Raw genomic sequence first — 17,629 nt, 5'->3', positions numbered from 1 at the left:
TTCCGTTCAAAGGAGCAAGATAACCGGAGAGAAGTTGAAAGGCCCGGGCCAACGCAAGGGTTCCAAAGTCGCATGGCCGCATCCAGGGATATGTTCCCCCCAAACCATAAACAGAGAGTGACAAGTGGGTTGTGACGAGCCTGCAAGCATAAGATAATGCAGATCTGTAGACCGCAGGCAGCGACACGCCGGGATCGTAAACTCCACTTTTCCTGCCCGGTTTCCCTCATTTCTCTTCTCATCCACACAACGGGCGGCTCACCCATGGCTCCCGACTAGTTTCGGTGTCTTTGTGAGATCCTGGAATTCTTCTCTTCTCATCGCTTTGGAATTCCTTTTGTCCCCTCTCATTTCGTGAATCGCCGTTTGCGCTCTGATCCGCCCCCTGAGCCTCCGACCTCGATCTTCATCTTCTCTCCTTACGCGATTCGAATCCGTCACTCGTTCTTCGATCCTCCAACATCCCTCAATCCTCTTTGTTTCTCTTCGTGCGCCGACCAATTCATCTACTCACCGACCCCCTCATTCCGTGGAGAACCCGAGAACCCGTTTCGTCCGATCGTCTGTCCGATTCTGAAGTGGCCGGGGATCTCCTTTGTTCCCCACGACCATAAGCTGAACATCTGCGATTGTCACTGCAAGTCCCATAGTCGCCATGTCTGGTTCACAGGCTGCGGCCGCGGCCGCCACGACCGCGGCCACGGTCAAATCAACCCCATTGGAACCGACCACTGGCACTACTTCCAGTGCAGAGTCCGCGACAACCACCTCTGAAGCAACTTCATCCACGCCTTCTGCGACTTCCACCAGTTCAAGCACTACCAGTACTACTAGCACTACCACGAGCAGTACCAGCAGCAGTACCACCAGCACCAGCTCTAGCACCAGCACCAGCACCAGCACCAGTACCAGTACCAGCAGCAGTACCAGCACCAGCACCAGCACTTCCACGAGCGAGACCACATCTTCTGCGACCACAACCTCTACCAAGCCGACTGAAACCACTACTTCGACCACCAGCTCAATTGTCGACATCATCACGACTTCCGCGAGCACCAACGGCCAGACCACAGTTTACGCGACTATTACCGAAACCTCCACCTATCCCACCACCGGCGTTTCTTCAGCAACGAGCTCGTCTTCTGCTACCGACTCGGCCGCATTGTCGACCACTGCTGCGTCGTCCAGCCATGGCCTATCCGCTGGTGGCACCATCGCGGTCGCCGTCGTGGTTCCCGTCGTCTCAGTGGCGCTGATTGTCCTGGCTGCCATTTTCTTCTGGCGCAAGCGCAAGGCCAAGAAGGCCGCCGAGGAAGAGCGCCGAAAGGAAGTCGAAGAGTATGGATTTAATCCGAACAATGACCCCATTCTGCCCGGCATGGGAGGCAGTGCGGCCCCCAAGGATAATATCTCGTCGGGCTACCGTGGCTGGGGAACGACCTCTGCTGGCCGCCAGGCCTCGACCAACTTATCCAGTGGCATGGGAATGACCATGTCGGATGGCAGTGATGCCTTTCACCACCAAACGACTCCCAGTGAAGGCACCGTGCAGTATTCGGACGGTGCTCGTCCGGACTCTGGCGAAATTGAAACCATTGGCGTGCTGGGTGCCGCCCCCGTGGCCGCCAACAACCGCAATGGCGATATCCATCGCGGTCCTTCCAACGCGTCCTCGGCTTACTCCGCCGCCAATCAATCCGAAGCGTCGGAGGAAAGCCACATGTCTGCTGCGCACCCGTCCGGAGGTTATTACGGCGAGAACCCGTACTACGGCGAAATGACTGGCCACGGCGCATATGGCGATGATGCCTACCAGCCAGTGATTCGGGATGTCCAAGCGCGCCGCAACACGCGCATTGAAAACCCGGGGGTCTACCCGCGGCAAGGGAATGCGGGCATCGCCCAAAACTTCTAGACGGTCTTGGTGCCGATGATTTGATTTCCAAAAAGCTTCAATGCTCTTCCAATCTTGGACTGCTCACTCTCTCAATCTCTCTCGTTCTCTCTCTTTTCTCTTCGTACCTCTTGATGACCACTGCCGATTTCACTCTTTTTATATTGGGCCTCATCTCTGGTGATCGTTTGGCCCGATTACCCTCTGTCTCATATTCCCGGCGTGATGGACATTCGCTTCGCCATGTGCTTATTGACTTGTACTTCTTTCCTCCCCTGTTACATCTTTTTGTTTTCCTTTTTTCCTTTTTCCCATAATCGGCCCATCGGGTTCTTCCCCTTGCCCTTTTTATTATCATTTGTTTCTGCGATCTTCCTGCGCTTCTGGATCTGATTTGACATATCCCTCGCATCTGATCTCCCCATACCCGCTGTTGAATTGGCCCGCATCTTTGTACATTGGGCACGCCGTGCTCGGAATGAACTCTAGGGTGAGGAACCTTGCTTCTTTTACGTTTCGTTTCTATAGGATATTTGACATGACTAGGAGTTTCGTACATGTTGATTGCATATGGAGTAGAGTGTAGAGATGACAGGGCTTGTGGAGACCAGAGACTTGGATTGACCGGTCTTGCTAGGAAATAGCAGGAAATGGAGACGGAGGAGTAACTTAGCCGAGGATGGTCCAACAACTTGAGTCCTCACTAAACCGTGGGGACGAGGATAGATGGCCTTAGTCAGCATCGCCAGAAACGTGGGCGGGATGTTCGCAGTGATTGGCGTAAGGGAGCTCTCCACTTCCGGCTTAACTTGAACTTCGACTTCCCACGCCTTGTCCTAGTTGGCCGGGGTCTTCGATTGAATCGACTAAAAGGTACATCTGTACCTTTTGGGCGTATACCCTTTGGTCCCCTCCCCCCACTCCTCCTCCTCCTCTCTGAGCTGAGAGGCATCAATCTGATCTCTTTGATCCTGGGGAATCGTGGAATCGAGGCATCGTTAAACCTTGACTCTGATCGTCTAATCCACCTTCATCCCGACCTTCCCTGACCATTTCCCCGCGCTTGATGGAATGCGCAATTCGAGCCGAACCTCACTTGCGCCTTTCTGCCATACCTCCGGTGACACGGCGTCTGTCCCACTATCATCATTCCCCACCTCGTTGCGCAGGCCGGCCCCTCCCCCTCGTGCCGGGTCACTCGGTCCTTAAGTCTCCCCTTCCCTGCGTCTCGTGTCCGATTTTCTCTTTCGTGAAATCCATCAATTCACCCCGAAGCGTGCCCGGATCATAGCGGGAGAGCCCGACGTGCTCAACTTTGAGAATCTGCCAAGATGTGAGCAGCCACCTCTTGCAGCTTAGTCTCCAATGTAATTTAACCTCGTGCAGGAAGTTCGGAAAGCAGATTCAGCGCCGGCAGCTTGACCTTCCCGAATACGCGGCCAGCTTTGTCAATTATAAGGCCCTCAAAAAGGTGGGAGTCTATTGTCTGATTCACCGTGGCTTTCGAACCCGCCCGAACTAATCTCCTTGCACAGCTCATCAAACAGCTCAGCGCCACACCCAACATCCCTGCTCAGAGGACCGCGGAAGAAATCGCCCAAGATGATGCCCTGGATCCTCAAGCCGCGCTGCGCGCCAACAAGGAAGTCTTCTTCTTCCGACTGGTAAGGTCCAGATGGCCTCTTGTAACCTCCACGCCGCTCTAACACCTGATCGAATAGGAGCGCGAAATTGAGAAAGTGAATACTTTCTATCTCCAGAAGGAGTCAGAGGTCAGTTTCCTTATTGAGGCACCATGCGATGGACTTGTTTCACTGACTACCCTCCTTCTAGTTCTCGCTGCGACTCAAAACTCTAGTCGACAAGAAGCGCGTGGTTCAGTCTCGGACTAGCTCGAACTCCAAGGCTCCGTCGAACTTTGTTTCGTTATTTGAAGGCTTCCAGCAATTCGACGGCGACTTGAACAAACTGCAGCAATTCGTGGAAATTAATGAAACGGCCATGTCCAAGATCCTGAAGAAATGGGATAAAACATCAAAATCACGGATGAAGGAGCTCTATTTACATCGAGCGGTCGAGGTCCAACCGTGCTTCAACCGTGAAGTTCTTCGTGATCTCTCAGACCGAGCAACGACCGCTCGTTTAGAGCTGGAAGCATGGGCAGAAGGTGAAAACCTACAGTTTGATACCTCGCGGCCCATGGAGCGTGCGGCAGCGCCTGGTTTCGGCACTGAGGAGGACGAGTTGGATCTTCAGATCTTGCAGTCTGCCTCCGCGGGCAATCTTCAGACCCTCCGTGAATGGGTGGCGAGGTTACATTCTTTCTCAGACGCCCGTGATAGAGCGACGCGAACATTCCTGACCGCAATCAACGGGTTTTCAGATGATGTCTTAGCCCTTCTACTTGAAAGTGGATTGGTTGACATCCATGCGGAGGATGATATCAATGAAAGGAATTGTCTTCATGAAGCAGCTATATCTGGCCGTGACTTTGTCTTCCAAGCCGGTCTCGCGGCTGCCGTGGACATCTCCCGGTCCGATGTCTATGGTCGGATACCCCTGCACTACGCATGCATGCACGGCCGGGTATCCATGGTGAAGGAACTTTTGACCGTAGGCCCACAGACGGTCGACATTATGGACCACGACAACTTCACACCTTTGATTCACAGCATTGTCAAGGGCCAGCTTGCATGTGCTGAGCAGGTACTTTGCAGCAATGCGCGCATTGATCCGTCCTCAGACTCAGACCATATCCCGTTAAATCTTGCTTGTCAGCATGGATCCCTTCCAATTGTGAAGATGCTCCTCGAGCGAAAGGCAAAATTATTACCTGATGCCGAAGGCCTTTACCCTCAGCACATGGTGGCTCGAGCATCGCAGTCACCGGAACTGCTTTTGCTCCTGAAGCAGCACGGCGCTGATCTTGACCAAAGAGACAAATTGTATCAATGGACACCGCTCTTCCATGCGGCAAGTGAAGGCTGCGTGCCGTGTTTGCGAACACTTCTCGAGCTGGGCGTTGATGCGAAGGTCGTGGACGAGAAAGGTCTCTCTGCGATGTACTACGCGGCGTGGGAAGGACATCTGGAGTGCATGCTTCTTCTTTGGGCGCAGCCCTCCCATGATCATCCTCCACAGAGGCCGCTCGATATCTTGAACGGCATGCAATCTCAGCAACAGGACTGGATGGACGAAGAATCTTCGAGGCGAGGTAGTTCTATCGAAATGGACATGGCCGATGGCATACCGGATCTTTCCCTACCCCCACCAATTATCCCTCTGCGACGCTACGGCCACAACTTCCTTGACAAGAAGGTTTTCGTCCAACTCTTGTTTGATCAAGGAAATTTGGGCTCGATCGCTTTCGATCAAGCTGGACGTCACCCTGCTGCCAGGCTCACTATTTCTTCGAAGTTGTCGGACCTGATTCCCGCACAATCGTACTGCCAATCCAGGACGACTCCCGGACGATTTCGTTCCATGTTGATAATCTGGACACGTTTGCCGTGGACTTTGAGATATTCCCAACCTTTGGCTCGAAAGTGATCGCGAAAAGTGTGGCTTTGCCTGTGATCTTCCGTGCTGAAAAATCTAGCACAGGGACGTGCTGCCTGCCTCTCTTTGACCCTCGCCTTCGAGCCATTGGCCAACTGCGTTTCAACTTCCAGGTCATCAAGCCATACCATGGCGATCCGCTAGAAATCACGCATTTCGCGACTTATTGGAAAGCAACGAGTGCCCTTGACTCGGACCACAATGGCCTGGTTACCGGCTCCAGCTTGTCGGGCGACTATGTCCAACTCTTCGTGCAGCTGACCCAAGATCGGGTGCCAGTCCTCTACCTTCAATTTATGATTAACTATCATGGCATTGACATCCCCGTCTGCCAACTATCATATGCCCAATTCCAGACAATCGGTGCAGCGCGAGGAGCCAACCGACAGGAGATCCACGAATTCCTTGAGGCGCAAGCAGTCAACGATATGCCGCAGACCCATCGACTTTTGGCCGAATCGTTCATGTCTTTGAGAGAGGTTCTGCAACACATTCCTATCGACCTCAGTGTGAACATTTCGGCTCTCTACCCATCTGGTGCTGAAGAGAACACTCTTCATATGAATTCGTTGGCCGACGTCAACTCCTTCGCAGATGCAATTCTGACTGACGTCTTTGACCATGCCCGTGTGGCTCGAGAAAAGAACCCGGACTTTATGAGGTCTGTCGTATTTACATCCTATAACGCCAATATTTGCTCCGCCTTGAACTGGAAGCAACCCAACTGTAAGTTTCTTGCGCCACATTATGACTTGATCCATCCACTGATCGCTTGTTTAGATCCCGTTCTTCTTTGCAATGACCTGGGTCAGATCCGGGATCTTGCTCGCAACGTCGATACCCTCCCACATGTGAACAGCAGTGGTCGGGCATCGATGTCGATCAAGGAATCTGCAAGGATCGCTCAGAGTAACAACTTCATGGGCATGATCTGCCGATCGAGTCTTCTGGTGAGTTTATTTAATAGAAAAATTTCCAGCCTTTCTTTATTAATCACCTTCATCTAGAACGTCGTGCCTGCGCTTGTGGAGACCATCAAAGAGCTCGGCCTTGTCTTGGTGGCAGACACATCGGATGAACCCGGTCAGCAGCCTGATCGTGGCACCGCTCTGTCCACGTCCACGATGGGTGTGGCTGACTGGGCATACCGGATGCCTGACGGCGTCAACGGTGTGATGAAAGCTAATGGCGTGTTAAGATTCAACGATATGATCGATATGTGACAATCTCTTTGATCACAATTTCTTTTATGTTACATTATCTCTTCTTGGTCTCTTTCTTTCGTTCTCTTCCCCGAGACGAAGACCACGAGACTTTAGTAGCTTATGCCGTTGATGCTTACGATTTACTTTCAGGGGCCAGCTGCACCAGCTGCAAAGGGGCGAATCTTTTCTTTTCTTTTCTTTGTTTTTCACAGCGAGTTGCAATTTCCAAAAAAAACTTGCTCCTGTGCACCCGCAAGTTTTCCGGTCTCATGTTGGCGCAATTGGCGCTGGGTTAGGTAGTTTCCCCTGGGGGTTGGCTCTAAGAAGTGTATGGGAGTGTATTATATCTCTAGATTGAGTGGGGAGGGCAGATCAGATCGTGCCGGATTTGATCTATGTGGCTAATGTACAATTTTCCCCAACATCGGTAAAGGCTTCGCTATGCTATTCAAACAACGTCAACCTTCATGATCACGGGCTCTTGGGAGTTCGCTTGCCAATGTCCCAACCCCAGCGGCGTAGAGTCTTTACAATCTTTGGTGTCACTGCTGCCGTCAACGGGACACGGATGAAAATGAAGCTCTTGTGAATGGCATAGGCAAGCGCCAGCTGGGTCCAAATACCTAAATAATCGGATTAGATCATGTTTACGCATACACATGCAGAGACACCTACTGGCATTTTCCTGGTTCCGCTCGTCCGCCATGACGAGGCTGGCCTGCGTATCCTCACTCTCGCCCTCACCCTGGGCATTCGACTCTGTCTGGGGCCACACCGAGTGGAAAGCATCCTTGACCGACTGCACCACAACATGCTCAAAGTAGCCAATTCGCTCCACGCCCAACAGGCGCACAGCAACAAAGCAGAAGGGGAAGTCCAATGCCGAGAGAGCGAAGTATACACCGACCGCGGCCCAGCCGTATTCACGGGAAAGTTTCCGAAGTCGTTGCGACAACGAGTTGCCCTCTTTCTCTGTCTGCGCCGAGCTGCCCGAAGTTCCCGAATTGTAGCGTCGGTTCAGCGGTTGTTTGGGGGTTTGGGTCGCTCGCAAGCTCGCTCGTGATCGTGCTGCTGGTCGGCCAATATAATGTGCCCCTGTCATAAAGGATCGCCGGGTAGATTTGAATGTTGGTGGGCTGCGAAGGGGAGCCAGACTCAGATGAATGGACCGGGGCGATGGCATATGTACGGCTCGAAGCGTAGATTTTGTCAGAAGCTCAGCAGGCGGCAGCCAGCACGACAGAAGTGTGAGCCGAACGGGCATCTCGACGATGGATACTCGGTAGGATCGATGTTGGAACAGAGAGTAAGAGTGAAGGATTCTTATCGGGGCGATCCGTTCCCGGCATCTTCGGGCGCCGCGTCCCGAATTGACACGCGCTGGACTAGCATTGGATCTTCATGGAATCAGGACCTGATTTTCAAGGGGAGTGCGCCGACTTCATTCGAAAATTATGATATCAAAAATCATGATACAAGAAATGTCTAGTTAAAAACATGTTTAGCTAGGCTGTTTCGATTTTCCTCTTTGCAGCTGATTTCGCCAGGTTCATTGCTCTAGATCAGCTGCTCATTCGGCGTGCGATCTCTTGCGTTCTACAGCCAGAACGCACTCTGAAGTACCTATGGTAATGACGGGACTAGCAAAATTTTTTATACAGATTCAAGATTCCAAAATGAATTAAAGTTAGACTCGGAGCTGACCTGATACAATCTTCTCAATACGAGCAATGCGCGCATTACACGCAACTATACGGGATACATATCGATGTACATGATCGTTCCCAGTGCTGTTCAACACGCTTAGGCTCAGTGGAATTGATGCAAATCAACGTATGCTAATTGATTCAAGCCTAGTCGAGACATGATAATCTTCAACTGTGAACGTTGGAACTTATTACCCATCATTACATTACCATACGTCGAGTTCTGCTGGGCCAGATATGCTGACTCATCCAGCCGCCAAAAACTTCTAGTCGCAGTGCGCCGGACTCCAAACCCCCCAAACCCCATCATGTCGCCACGCCTCCCAGGGAAGCTGCTGCAGCTTTCCTCGTCCCTGTGGGCTGCTCAATCTACCCTCTCCCGGGTGCCTGTGCGCTCATTTGGTATCAAATCCCTCAACGAGGTCAAGCCCAGCCGCTTCAATGTTGGCCCCGGTTTGCCCGTCCTCGAGTCGACAACGACTGCAGCCCTCCGCCGCAAAGCCAACTCACTGCCCCTCCGGTCCGGAGCCATTGCTACTAAGAAGGGCATGACTGCCATTTACGATACTGAAACTGGCAAGCGCACCCCATGCACCGTCCTGCAGCTCGACCGCGTGGAGGTTGTCTCCCACAAGACTCGTCAAAAACACGGCTACTTCGCCGTTCAGGTCGGATCGGGCTGGAAGCACCCCAGCAACATGACAAAATCACTCCTTGGTCACTTTTCTGCCAACGGACTCTCCCCAAACGCCACGTTTTCGAGTTTCGCGTCAAGGACGAATCTGGTCTCCTTCCCGTCGGCGAGAGCATCCAGGCCAATTGGTTCCAGGAGGGTCAGTATATTGATGCTCGGTCCAACACCAAGGGTAAAGGCTTTGCAGGTGTCATGAAGCGTCACGGATTCCACGGTCAGGACCGTAGTCACGGTGTCAGTTTGACGCATCGTTCTCTTGGTTCCTCAGGACCCGGTCAGGGTGGTGGTTCTCGTGTCTGCCCGGCAAGAAGATGGCAGGTAACATGGGAAATAAACAGAATACGGTCCAGAATCTGAAGATTCTCAAGGTGGACCCTGAGACCGGAGTTGTGGTTGTGAGCGGTAGGATGTTCTTTCCAAGCTATTCCTCCGATCTTTTGCTAACGCCATCAATCTATAGGTGCTGTCAGTGGCCCCAAGGGATGCACAGTGAGAATTCAGGATGCCATCAAGAAGCCGTGGCCACAGGTTGCACCGGCAGTTGAGGCCGCAACGGCGTGATTGACAAGGGAACGCCCGGCCAGGGGAGGCATGTACTACTACACCATTCGCGCAATATTCTTCACTTGAGCGGCGTTTGTATATGATACAACAAATGATATCCTTTTTTTTCTTCGACACCCGATCTTCATTATCATCTCTCTCAACCATCCTTCCAAGGACTTGATGTTCCACTCATAATAGAGATGAACAAACGAATATCGTAAAGAAGGTCCCCAAACGCCAAATTCCCATGCACGAGGTCTTCTATTTGTACAAATTTTCCACCTTCTGGTCTTCCGAAGGCTCACTCTTGCCGGAAAGGGTCGGTGTCTTTGTCGAGCAACTGCACCACAGTGCCATCTTCGGTCTGTAGGCTCCATTCCTCGGTACGGAACTGGGAAATTGTGAAGCGTTAGCCAATGTCAATATCCTTCGACAACAGAACACCGCTTGTATGTTGCGGCGATCGAAGCACGAAGCAATTCAGGGTGACTCACGAAGCTCATACGATCCGGTCGGATGCTTCGAAACCGCATCTTGCCCTGACTTTTGGTACCTTTCACCCAAAAGGTAATGTCGATGCGACCATGGAGCTGATTCATTTCACCGCTGATCCATGGAATTTGCTGTGCGAAGTAGATTTCATCGCCGAGTATCTCGCGGGCCTGCGGCGACGTTCGTAGTGCGTATAGCGTGCTGCTGACCACGCTTGAGGTGGACTTTTGATAGTTGAAGATACCCAGCATCGCAGCTCCGACAACCACGACGAAGATTGGAAGAGTTCGCAGCCAGCGCCGGCTGTTATCAATTGACGGCAGCTCGCGATCTGCACGTCGCTCCATCAATGGCCCCGCATTCGGGCCCGGGGCTGGAATCATGGTACGGCGAGGAGGGCTACGACGCACGCCCGGAAAGCGAGCGAGCCGGGGAAGTGCGCGAGAGGAAAGCATTGTTGAAGACAGGACGTTGGTTGAGAATAGAAGTCGGATGGTTGTGAAGTGGACACGGAGAAAAAGAAACAAACACTGCAAACGATCCCACGTCAGATCCGTCCATCACTTAGGACAATTGAACATCACGTTCACATTCTTCTCCACACCATGAACATGGATATGCGATTCCGCAAGGCATTTCGCTATCCTGATGAATCGGGGAGTGACCGGGAAGAGCTCGACGAAGAAGAACAGGAGCGAGTGATCCAGCAGTTGCAAAGCCAAAATGAGGCACGCAACGCCCAATACAGTGTAGACTCACATCCTCATATCTTGCTTGACTGAATGCTGAAACGGTATAGATGATCTTTACTGGAATTACATTGCTCTTAACCACCATGTTTATGCCCTCGATTCTGTCTGCCTCGACTCTCGGCGAGGCTCTTCTGTCTTTCTTGAGCATTCTCTCGCTGGTGGGCTCGGCCTATACGATGAGACACGCCCCCCCTTTACCCTGATCGCAAGGGCAAAAAGCCTCTGTTGGCTGAGAATGATCGCTCGACTTGCCTCCGTTCTGCTTTGGTGCCTGTCAATGGTGCAGTGTGCTTGGTTCTAACGGCTTGTTTCTTCATCGGGGCGGGTTCATCTTATACGATCCGCCCCGTTCTCTACTTGATTCCCGGAGGTGTGTTTTCCTTCCCTTTCTGGCTTTTTTTTCCGTGCCACATAATCTTACTATCCTCTATACAGCCATGCTAGCAGTCATATTGCTCGCACGAGAAACGATGCTCTCGGTTGATCTCTCGGCTCTGAAAGATCTCCAGTACGAGTACAAAGGCGCCTAATTTTACGTCCGGTGGCTAGGAAATTTGTTTCATTATTTGTGTCAGTGGTTTAAGTACAGCTTCATTTTATGAGGAAATGGCTCTTGCAGGGGATTCATGATGGAACCTTGGCAGGTTCTTTCGAACATAGTCGGTAACAAAACAAGCACGACTTCAGTTTGCCGTTTTATCCTGCAATGTGCTCATGAATCTATTACTAGCCTCGAAAAGCGCAGGGTCCACGGGGGTATCGTCGGGGTCGTCATGATGAGGTTCCAGAAAGTCACGGTATGGCATTGCGCCGTTGCCATTCGATCTCGATTGCTGCGGGGGGTCCGGGGGTTGAGACCTGTTCATAACCTCTGAGCGTTTGAGATTCTCTTCGATTTGACCTTTGATCAGGCGTTGCTCGATATCTGAACCGAACATAGTGACCCAGTGGGCATTGTTCAATTTCATATTGATCAGAGAATCCGTGCTGCGTGGATCGGCGACCTTCCTAGTATCGTGGCCCACAAATGAGCGTACGGGCTCGTATGGTACCATCGTAAAGTCAATTCGGCACACCGAGCAGTTGCAGGTTTTCAAGCACTTAGGGCATACCCAGCGGGGCCTCTCCAACGCGTCCTGCGGCGAGATGTTGAAGGCACGAAATAAGCTACCAAAGCAATACTGCGTGTAGCACGCTGAACAAGTTGCCAGTTTCCATGGTGGCTCACTTTCGTGGCAATGGTGGCACAGGCCGCGGGTTTGCCCAACCTTGCGTTTGGGACGCTGGACTTTTCGGCGCTTTCGTGTGTGCCCATAATCACGATCTTCGGAATCAGAGGGTGTCGCTTCCTTCTGATCGTCCTCTTGTGACCGGCCGTTCCTGAAATCTGTGAATGGTCGCAAAAGCAATTGCTCCTGGCAGATCTCTGCGATGGGTTTCCGGCCTAGTCGTCCCCGAACCACTATGAGCGTAGGGAATCGCGACTTGGCTATTTTGATGTCGTCACCGCTGACGAACGCCTCGTTGGACACAATTTGACGACGCCACGCGTCGTGTCGCCCAACAAGGTCCTTCCAAGGGAATTGTTCCACCCATTTAAGTTTCGAGATACAACCACAGCTCCGGCCCATGACGTAGCATTCCATACAGACGTCGTAAGCGTCTTCTTCATTCGATTTGCACCATGGACACGTGAGGAACCGATTGAAGATATTACAGCGACAATATGAGCATGTCACATTGCCGTCAAACTTGGCGAATTCGATTTGATCCTGTGGGGGCGGCGATTTCGAAAAGCTCTCCGACAACATGATGTCGGTGTACAGCTTATAAAGTCGTCTGAAGTCCGACCACAGACCTTGAACTTCGGGATGATCCATCCTGGTGGCATGCCGTAGCAGACTTGAGTACTTTTTCGAGGGTAAAGTACACAATTGCCTTGTTTTTATACTGTTCGTCTCGACAGACAACTCGCGCTTTGGGCAACGCTTCGCCTAAAGCATATTCCAACGTATCTACCGTTGTCCTGTTCCACGCAACCTTGATTGTTCGCGTGCCACGGTTCCACACTTGATGTGCAGCCAAAGGGGGGACAAGGACGAGGTCACCGGGTTTTTGTTCGACCAGGTAGGTCCTGAAAGGTGCCTGTTCCCATGCCCTGAGCTGAGAAAAATGATCCTCCAAGTCAATATCATGACCTAAAATCGATGCCCAATATTCGGCTACCGCATAGCGATCTTTCGTTTCAGTCATGAACCAAACCGATGAGCCTTGCTGTGTTGCGTGTCCATTTTCAACGGAATCACCCGACGCCTCCACCATCAGATTGTGACCAAGGCTGGCACACATCTCCTGGTGTGCAGGAGTGTAGGTTCCTTCATGGCCAATATAGCACATCAGGTTTTCAGCGCGCATTTCGGTCGGAAGGCTGCTCATCAGGTCGCCCGCCTTGGCAATAAGATGGCCCTCCTGGGTGCGAGGACATTCAGATTGGCCGGTGAACGTGGATCCAGGGCCAAGGTAGGACTTGGGAGACTCATTCAAGTAAAAGAGCTGAGGTACAATCATCTGCTCGAGCGAGTTCTGCCACTCAACGGGGCAGTCAATATCTTTCAGATACAGCCTTTGGATCTGCGGGTTGTCGAAGGTAGCCGTAGTAATCTTCCCTGCAAGCGCGGGCAACTTGTTCAAGTAATGGCCAATGCTGAAGCACACGTTAGCTCCCTTGCCCAAGTTCCGAACATTCTCCACTACAAAATACCCGTCAGAAGGAGGCCAGACCAACTCATGAGTTCATGCCGATGGAGAGACTGCTTACCCTTCTTTCCGTAGTTCTTCTGAAGCCACTCCGACGAGAATAACCTTCTGTCCAACAGATCTTGGAATCCTTTAATCACGAGCGGCCGCCCAGTCTTGATGACCCAGTAATCATAGAGATGCGAAAATTGCTCAAGTCCATTTCTATCAATGTCATCGCACGAAATTGACCGCACATGCTCGAAATTTGGGATCGAGTCTACAGTCGGATTGACAATAATGTCGGGAGGGTACGGCTTGAAGGCCGCGCGCTCCTTCTGAAGCATCGTACGGGTGAACCCGGGTGACGTGATAGATCGAACCACGAGGTCAAAGGAAGATTCAAAGTGAGTAGCACTGATCTGAACCAAGAGGTTCGCAGAAGAGAGGTTTCATCGAGGCTGGTGATCAAGGGAAGTACGCCACGGATCGAGGTAGGAGCAACTCGCGACACAAAAGGAACGTGCGTTTGAGCAGGAGGAAGGGAAGAGCGCAGAGAGTAGAGAGTAGAGAAACAAGAGATGAGGAATGAGGAATCAGAAATGAGGAATGAGAGAGTAGAGAGGACAGAGGAAAGAGTAAAGAAGAGATGCTTGATGTTCGCGTTCGCAAAGAGTGGACAGAAACTAGGCGCGTCCTTGGTGGGTCCCTGCATATCCCCGACTTGGTTTAGGCCGATCCCTGGCACTTTTTCTCTTGATCTCGAACCTAACCTTCTACCTTCGATCGCCCTAATCTCGACCCTGCACCATGAATCAATTGCTGACAGGCTAGTAACATTCTTCGTCGCAGTCTTTCTTGCTCACGTCTCGCCATGTTACTCCCCAACTCCGCGCGCCTCTCCCGCGCGCGATTACCCAAATGCTGCAGGACATACATCGACAGTCGGCGCCATGGGACCTTGTCGCCCGCTAGCTTCCGTCCATCTGCGGTGATGCAGCATAGTCGTCCCTCCCGGCAACTTCCTTTGTGCGCGGCACAGATAGTTCCGGTACGCAGCTCGCAGGTCTATTCTACGGCGATACATCCGGAAGCGAGCCGAAAATTGACAAACCCAGTCACACATTATACCCCTCCCCAGACGGGCTTGATCGCTTCTTTGCCACGTTCCTGGATACCATACGCGGAATTGATCCGACTCGATAAACCCACGGGCACATACTATTTGTTCTTCCCGACGCTCTTTTCCACCCTTCTTGCTGCCCCCATGGCCACCGGTATAAACCCGATGCAAGTGTTTGGAACAGCAGGGCTCTTCTTTACGGGTGCGTTGATCATGCGAGGTGCGGGTGCGCCATCAATGATCTATGGGACAGAAACCTAGACCCTCATGTTGAACGAACAAAATTCCGTCCCATTGCCAGGGGGGCCCTTTCGCCGCGACATGCAGTGCTCTTCACCGGCACTCAATTGCTGGCCGGACTCGGTATACTCCTTCAATTCCCTACCCTGTGCCTTTGGTACGGGATTCCGAGTCTACCAATTGTGGTTGCATATCCATTAGCCAAGCGCGTCACCAACTACCCCCAATTCGTCTTGGGCCTAGCCTTTTCGTGGGGCGCAATTATGGGATTCCCAGCATTGGGAGTGGATCTAATGGCCAATCATGATGCCCTTCTGGCCGCAGGGGCTCTGTATTCTAGCTGCGTGGCGTGGACTGTGCTGTACGACATGATATATGCGCATATGGACATCAAGGACGACGCGGCTGCCGGGATCAAGTCAATCGCTCTCCGACATGAGCATAATACCAAGGCAGTCCTGACTGGCTTAGCATTGGTCCAGGTGTCCCTCCTCGGGGCCGCAGGGGTTGCCGCAGGCTGTGGCCCCGTCTTCTTCGTCGGCAGCTGTGGCAGTGCTATTCTATCGCTGGGGCTCATGATTTGGAGGGTTCAGTTGAAGAATGTGAAGAATTGCTGGTGGTGGTTCAAGAATGGATGCCTCCTGACAGGTGGCGGCATCACCATGGGTCTCCTCGGCGAGTATGCCACACAGAACCTGGGTTTGTATGATAGCACCAGACCAGAGTCCGAGACGATGTAAAATAAAACGCAAAAGCATGATTAAGACTCAGTCGCCGCAAGGTTCAAGTGCTCTTGGACGACGCGAACGACGTCCCTTCCAATCCATCATGGCGCCGGTTCCAACATCTCCGCACGCCAGAGACTTCACTATAGGTGACAGAACAGAAACCCAGCCTTTTGGATTGAGATCTGTATATCCCCACTCCTCTTGTAGAATTTTCAACTGTTTCTCAGTGACCGGATGCCTCCACATGGCCGTGTTCATTGCCGGCGCCACGAAGATGACTGGCTTCTGGGCCTTGAAATCCCCATCGACAAGGCCCGTCGTATCCCAAGCTCTGATAACAGAGAGTAAGAGATTGTCTGCAATCCCCATGGTCATTTTCGCCATAGTGTTGGCTGATAATGGAGCCACTAATAAGATATGCGCCCATTTCCGCAGCTATGATCCAGTGAGTTAACCTCGAGTCTATCAGAAGGGCAGAACTCGACTGACCTCGATATGTAAAATGGATTCCTCCCTTTTCCATGGCGTAGCCCATTCATCTTCATTGCGATAAATACCATCAACCCCGTCGATTTGTTCCAGGCGGTCGAGGAGCGGCTGCTCTGAGCTTTGGCCAGCAAGAAATTTCTCTGCAGATTCGGTGACTATAATCCGAATCGATACATTCCCATGGCGACTCAAAGCCTCGGCGATGTTGGGCAGCTTGATAGTTGCTACCGAGCCTGAATATAAATTAGAAGGTAATTTGATGATATAAAAGGTATCTGTCAGTTTATAATACCGGAGGCAGCCAATAATATATGAGTTTTGTTGTCCTGCAGATGCTGTTTGGCAGAGAATGCGCCTACCATTTTCTCATTACTTATGTCGAAGGCAATTAGAAGTCACGGAGGTGAGGAGACGAGGGAAGTTCGGGGTTAAGGCAAAGAGTGGGGCCCGATGTAACCAACGACCGATGAAATAATACTAACAGCCCTTTGAAGCCTCTCCTCTTTCCTTCAACATCAACCAGAGCTGAAATCATGTTCTTTCGATCTGCAATCTCGGTGCGCCATCCCACTTCCCTTCATTCTGCATCACTGACGCTCTCTAGGCTTTCCGCCCGGTCTCACGGCCATTCCTGCGTCCCATCCGCTCCCCGGCCTTTAAGCTTCCCTCGGTCCTCCATGCGCGCCTCTTGTCTGCGGATACCAAGGCGGCAATTGATAAGGCCGTTGCTTCCGCACCTGTCGTTCTTTTCATGAAGGGCACTCCCGAAACGCCTCAGTGCGGGTTCTCGCGCGCAAGCATTCAAATTCTGGGTCTGCAGGGCGTTGACCCCAAGAAATTTGTCGCGTTCAATGTGCTCGAAGACCCCGAACTCCGCCAGGGTGAGCTGCTTGCACTCCATACTCACCGTCCTTGCTGATATACTGATAATATTTTCTTTCTGTCCAGGCGTCAAAGAATACTCGGATTGGCCGACTATCCCCCAGCTGTACCTGGACAAAGAGTTCGTCGGAGGCTGTGATATCTTAATGTCTATGCACCAGAATGGAGAACTTGCCAAAATGCTGGAGGGGAAGGGTGTTCTGGTCGCGGCGGATCAGTGAAATGGTGATTCGTACAGCGGATGCCACCTGCATCCCCCCCATAGCGGGTCTATATCTTTGTACAAATATTCAGATCAATCCATTTTTCTTCATATCTCTTTTCCTTTCGCAATTTGTTCAAGATGTCCCTCCCACCTTTCCCTTCCCCCGCAAATTTCCCCGCTCTACCTTGTATGATACCCTTAATCAGATTTCGGTTGGTGTCGGCCAGGTGTGGTGAGAAGAAATGACTCACCCCATGCTTGCCAGTGAGTTGCGACGTTGCTGCTAGATTATCTTGCTACGGAATGATTACTTGAGCACTGAAGGCTTCATGCGCAAAGTAACGCGAGGTGCTCGGTGTAGATTATGCTTGACATCATA

General features: G+C 51.9%; 10 protein-coding genes across 10 annotated transcripts; 6 read left to right on the top strand and 4 right to left on the bottom strand.

Annotated features, from left to right (window-relative positions):
• Window positions 1-655: 655 nt before the first annotated feature.
• Window positions 656-1,915, top strand: N7477_008071 (uncharacterized protein; the record flags this gene model as incomplete). The annotated part of the gene is made up of 1 exon (XM_056969734.1): window positions 656-1,915. One exon carries the CDS (start codon window positions 656-658, stop codon window positions 1,913-1,915), a length of 1,260 nt encoding a protein of 419 aa, XP_056819766.1.
• A 1,050-nt stretch (window positions 1,916-2,965) lies between these two features.
• phoC (uncharacterized protein) lies at window positions 2,966-6,675 on the top strand (the record flags this gene model as incomplete). Its single annotated transcript, XM_056969733.1, has 8 exons — window positions 2,966-3,087; window positions 3,281-3,365; window positions 3,430-3,558; window positions 3,616-3,666; window positions 3,728-5,276; window positions 5,312-6,178; window positions 6,233-6,402; window positions 6,460-6,675. The coding sequence occupies 8 exons, from the start codon at window positions 2,966-2,968 to the stop codon at window positions 6,673-6,675; spliced, it is 3,189 nt and encodes a 1,062-aa protein (XP_056819765.1).
• Window positions 6,676-7,128: 453 nt separating this feature from the next.
• On the bottom strand, window positions 7,129-7,921 carry N7477_008069 (FAM210 family protein; the record flags this gene model as incomplete). Its single annotated transcript, XM_056969732.1, has 2 exons — window positions 7,129-7,280; window positions 7,333-7,921. The coding sequence occupies 2 exons, from the start codon at window positions 7,919-7,921 to the stop codon at window positions 7,129-7,131; spliced, it is 741 nt and encodes a 246-aa protein (XP_056819764.1).
• A 750-nt stretch (window positions 7,922-8,671) lies between these two features.
• On the top strand, window positions 8,672-9,618 carry N7477_008068 (mitochondrial 54S ribosomal protein uL3m; the record flags this gene model as incomplete). The annotated part of the gene is made up of 4 exons (XM_056969731.1): window positions 8,672-9,031; window positions 9,058-9,375; window positions 9,426-9,459; window positions 9,518-9,618. 4 exons carry the CDS (start codon window positions 8,672-8,674, stop codon window positions 9,616-9,618), a joined length of 813 nt encoding a protein of 270 aa, XP_056819763.1.
• A 286-nt stretch (window positions 9,619-9,904) lies between these two features.
• Window positions 9,905-10,550, bottom strand: N7477_008067 (cytochrome c oxidase assembly factor 1 family protein; the record flags this gene model as incomplete). Its single annotated transcript, XM_056969730.1, has 2 exons — window positions 9,905-9,994; window positions 10,098-10,550. 2 exons carry the CDS (start codon window positions 10,548-10,550, stop codon window positions 9,905-9,907), a joined length of 543 nt encoding a protein of 180 aa, XP_056819762.1.
• A 150-nt stretch (window positions 10,551-10,700) lies between these two features.
• N7477_008066 (uncharacterized protein) lies at window positions 10,701-11,377 on the top strand (the record flags this gene model as incomplete). The annotated part of the gene is made up of 4 exons (XM_056969729.1): window positions 10,701-10,844; window positions 10,895-11,005; window positions 11,058-11,217; window positions 11,283-11,377. The coding sequence occupies 4 exons, from the start codon at window positions 10,701-10,703 to the stop codon at window positions 11,375-11,377; spliced, it is 510 nt and encodes a 169-aa protein (XP_056819761.1).
• Window positions 11,378-11,530: 153 nt separating this feature from the next.
• N7477_008065 (putative JmjC domain protein) lies at window positions 11,531-13,930 on the bottom strand (the record flags this gene model as incomplete). Its single annotated transcript, XM_056969728.1, has 3 exons — window positions 11,531-12,757; window positions 12,780-13,597; window positions 13,666-13,930. 3 exons carry the CDS (start codon window positions 13,928-13,930, stop codon window positions 11,531-11,533), a joined length of 2,310 nt encoding a protein of 769 aa, XP_056819760.1.
• A 527-nt stretch (window positions 13,931-14,457) lies between these two features.
• Window positions 14,458-15,686, top strand: N7477_008064 (putative para-hydroxybenzoate-polyprenyltransferase Coq2; the record flags this gene model as incomplete). Its single annotated transcript, XM_056969727.1, has 2 exons — window positions 14,458-14,908; window positions 14,968-15,686. The coding sequence occupies 2 exons, from the start codon at window positions 14,458-14,460 to the stop codon at window positions 15,684-15,686; spliced, it is 1,170 nt and encodes a 389-aa protein (XP_056819759.1).
• Window positions 15,687-15,713: 27 nt separating this feature from the next.
• On the bottom strand, window positions 15,714-16,525 carry N7477_008063 (putative flavoprotein; the record flags this gene model as incomplete). The annotated part of the gene is made up of 3 exons (XM_056969726.1): window positions 15,714-16,109; window positions 16,164-16,396; window positions 16,456-16,525. The coding sequence occupies 3 exons, from the start codon at window positions 16,523-16,525 to the stop codon at window positions 15,714-15,716; spliced, it is 699 nt and encodes a 232-aa protein (XP_056819758.1).
• A 171-nt stretch (window positions 16,526-16,696) lies between these two features.
• N7477_008062 (monothiol glutaredoxin GRX5) lies at window positions 16,697-17,266 on the top strand (the record flags this gene model as incomplete). Its single annotated transcript, XM_056969725.1, has 3 exons — window positions 16,697-16,720; window positions 16,768-17,044; window positions 17,112-17,266. 3 exons carry the CDS (start codon window positions 16,697-16,699, stop codon window positions 17,264-17,266), a joined length of 456 nt encoding a protein of 151 aa, XP_056819757.1.
• Between the last annotated feature and the right edge of the window lie 363 nt (window positions 17,267-17,629).

The sequence above is a fragment of the Penicillium maclennaniae genome, assembly GCF_028827695.1.
Source record: "Penicillium maclennaniae strain IBT 15551 chromosome Unknown utg000007l:1.0-4884863.0:1.0-4888362.0, whole genome shotgun sequence".
NCBI classification, from domain to species: Eukaryota; Fungi; Ascomycota; class Eurotiomycetes; order Eurotiales; family Aspergillaceae; genus Penicillium; species Penicillium maclennaniae.
Note: the sequence above shows the minus strand (reverse complement) of the source record. Positions and strands in the feature narration are given on the sequence as shown.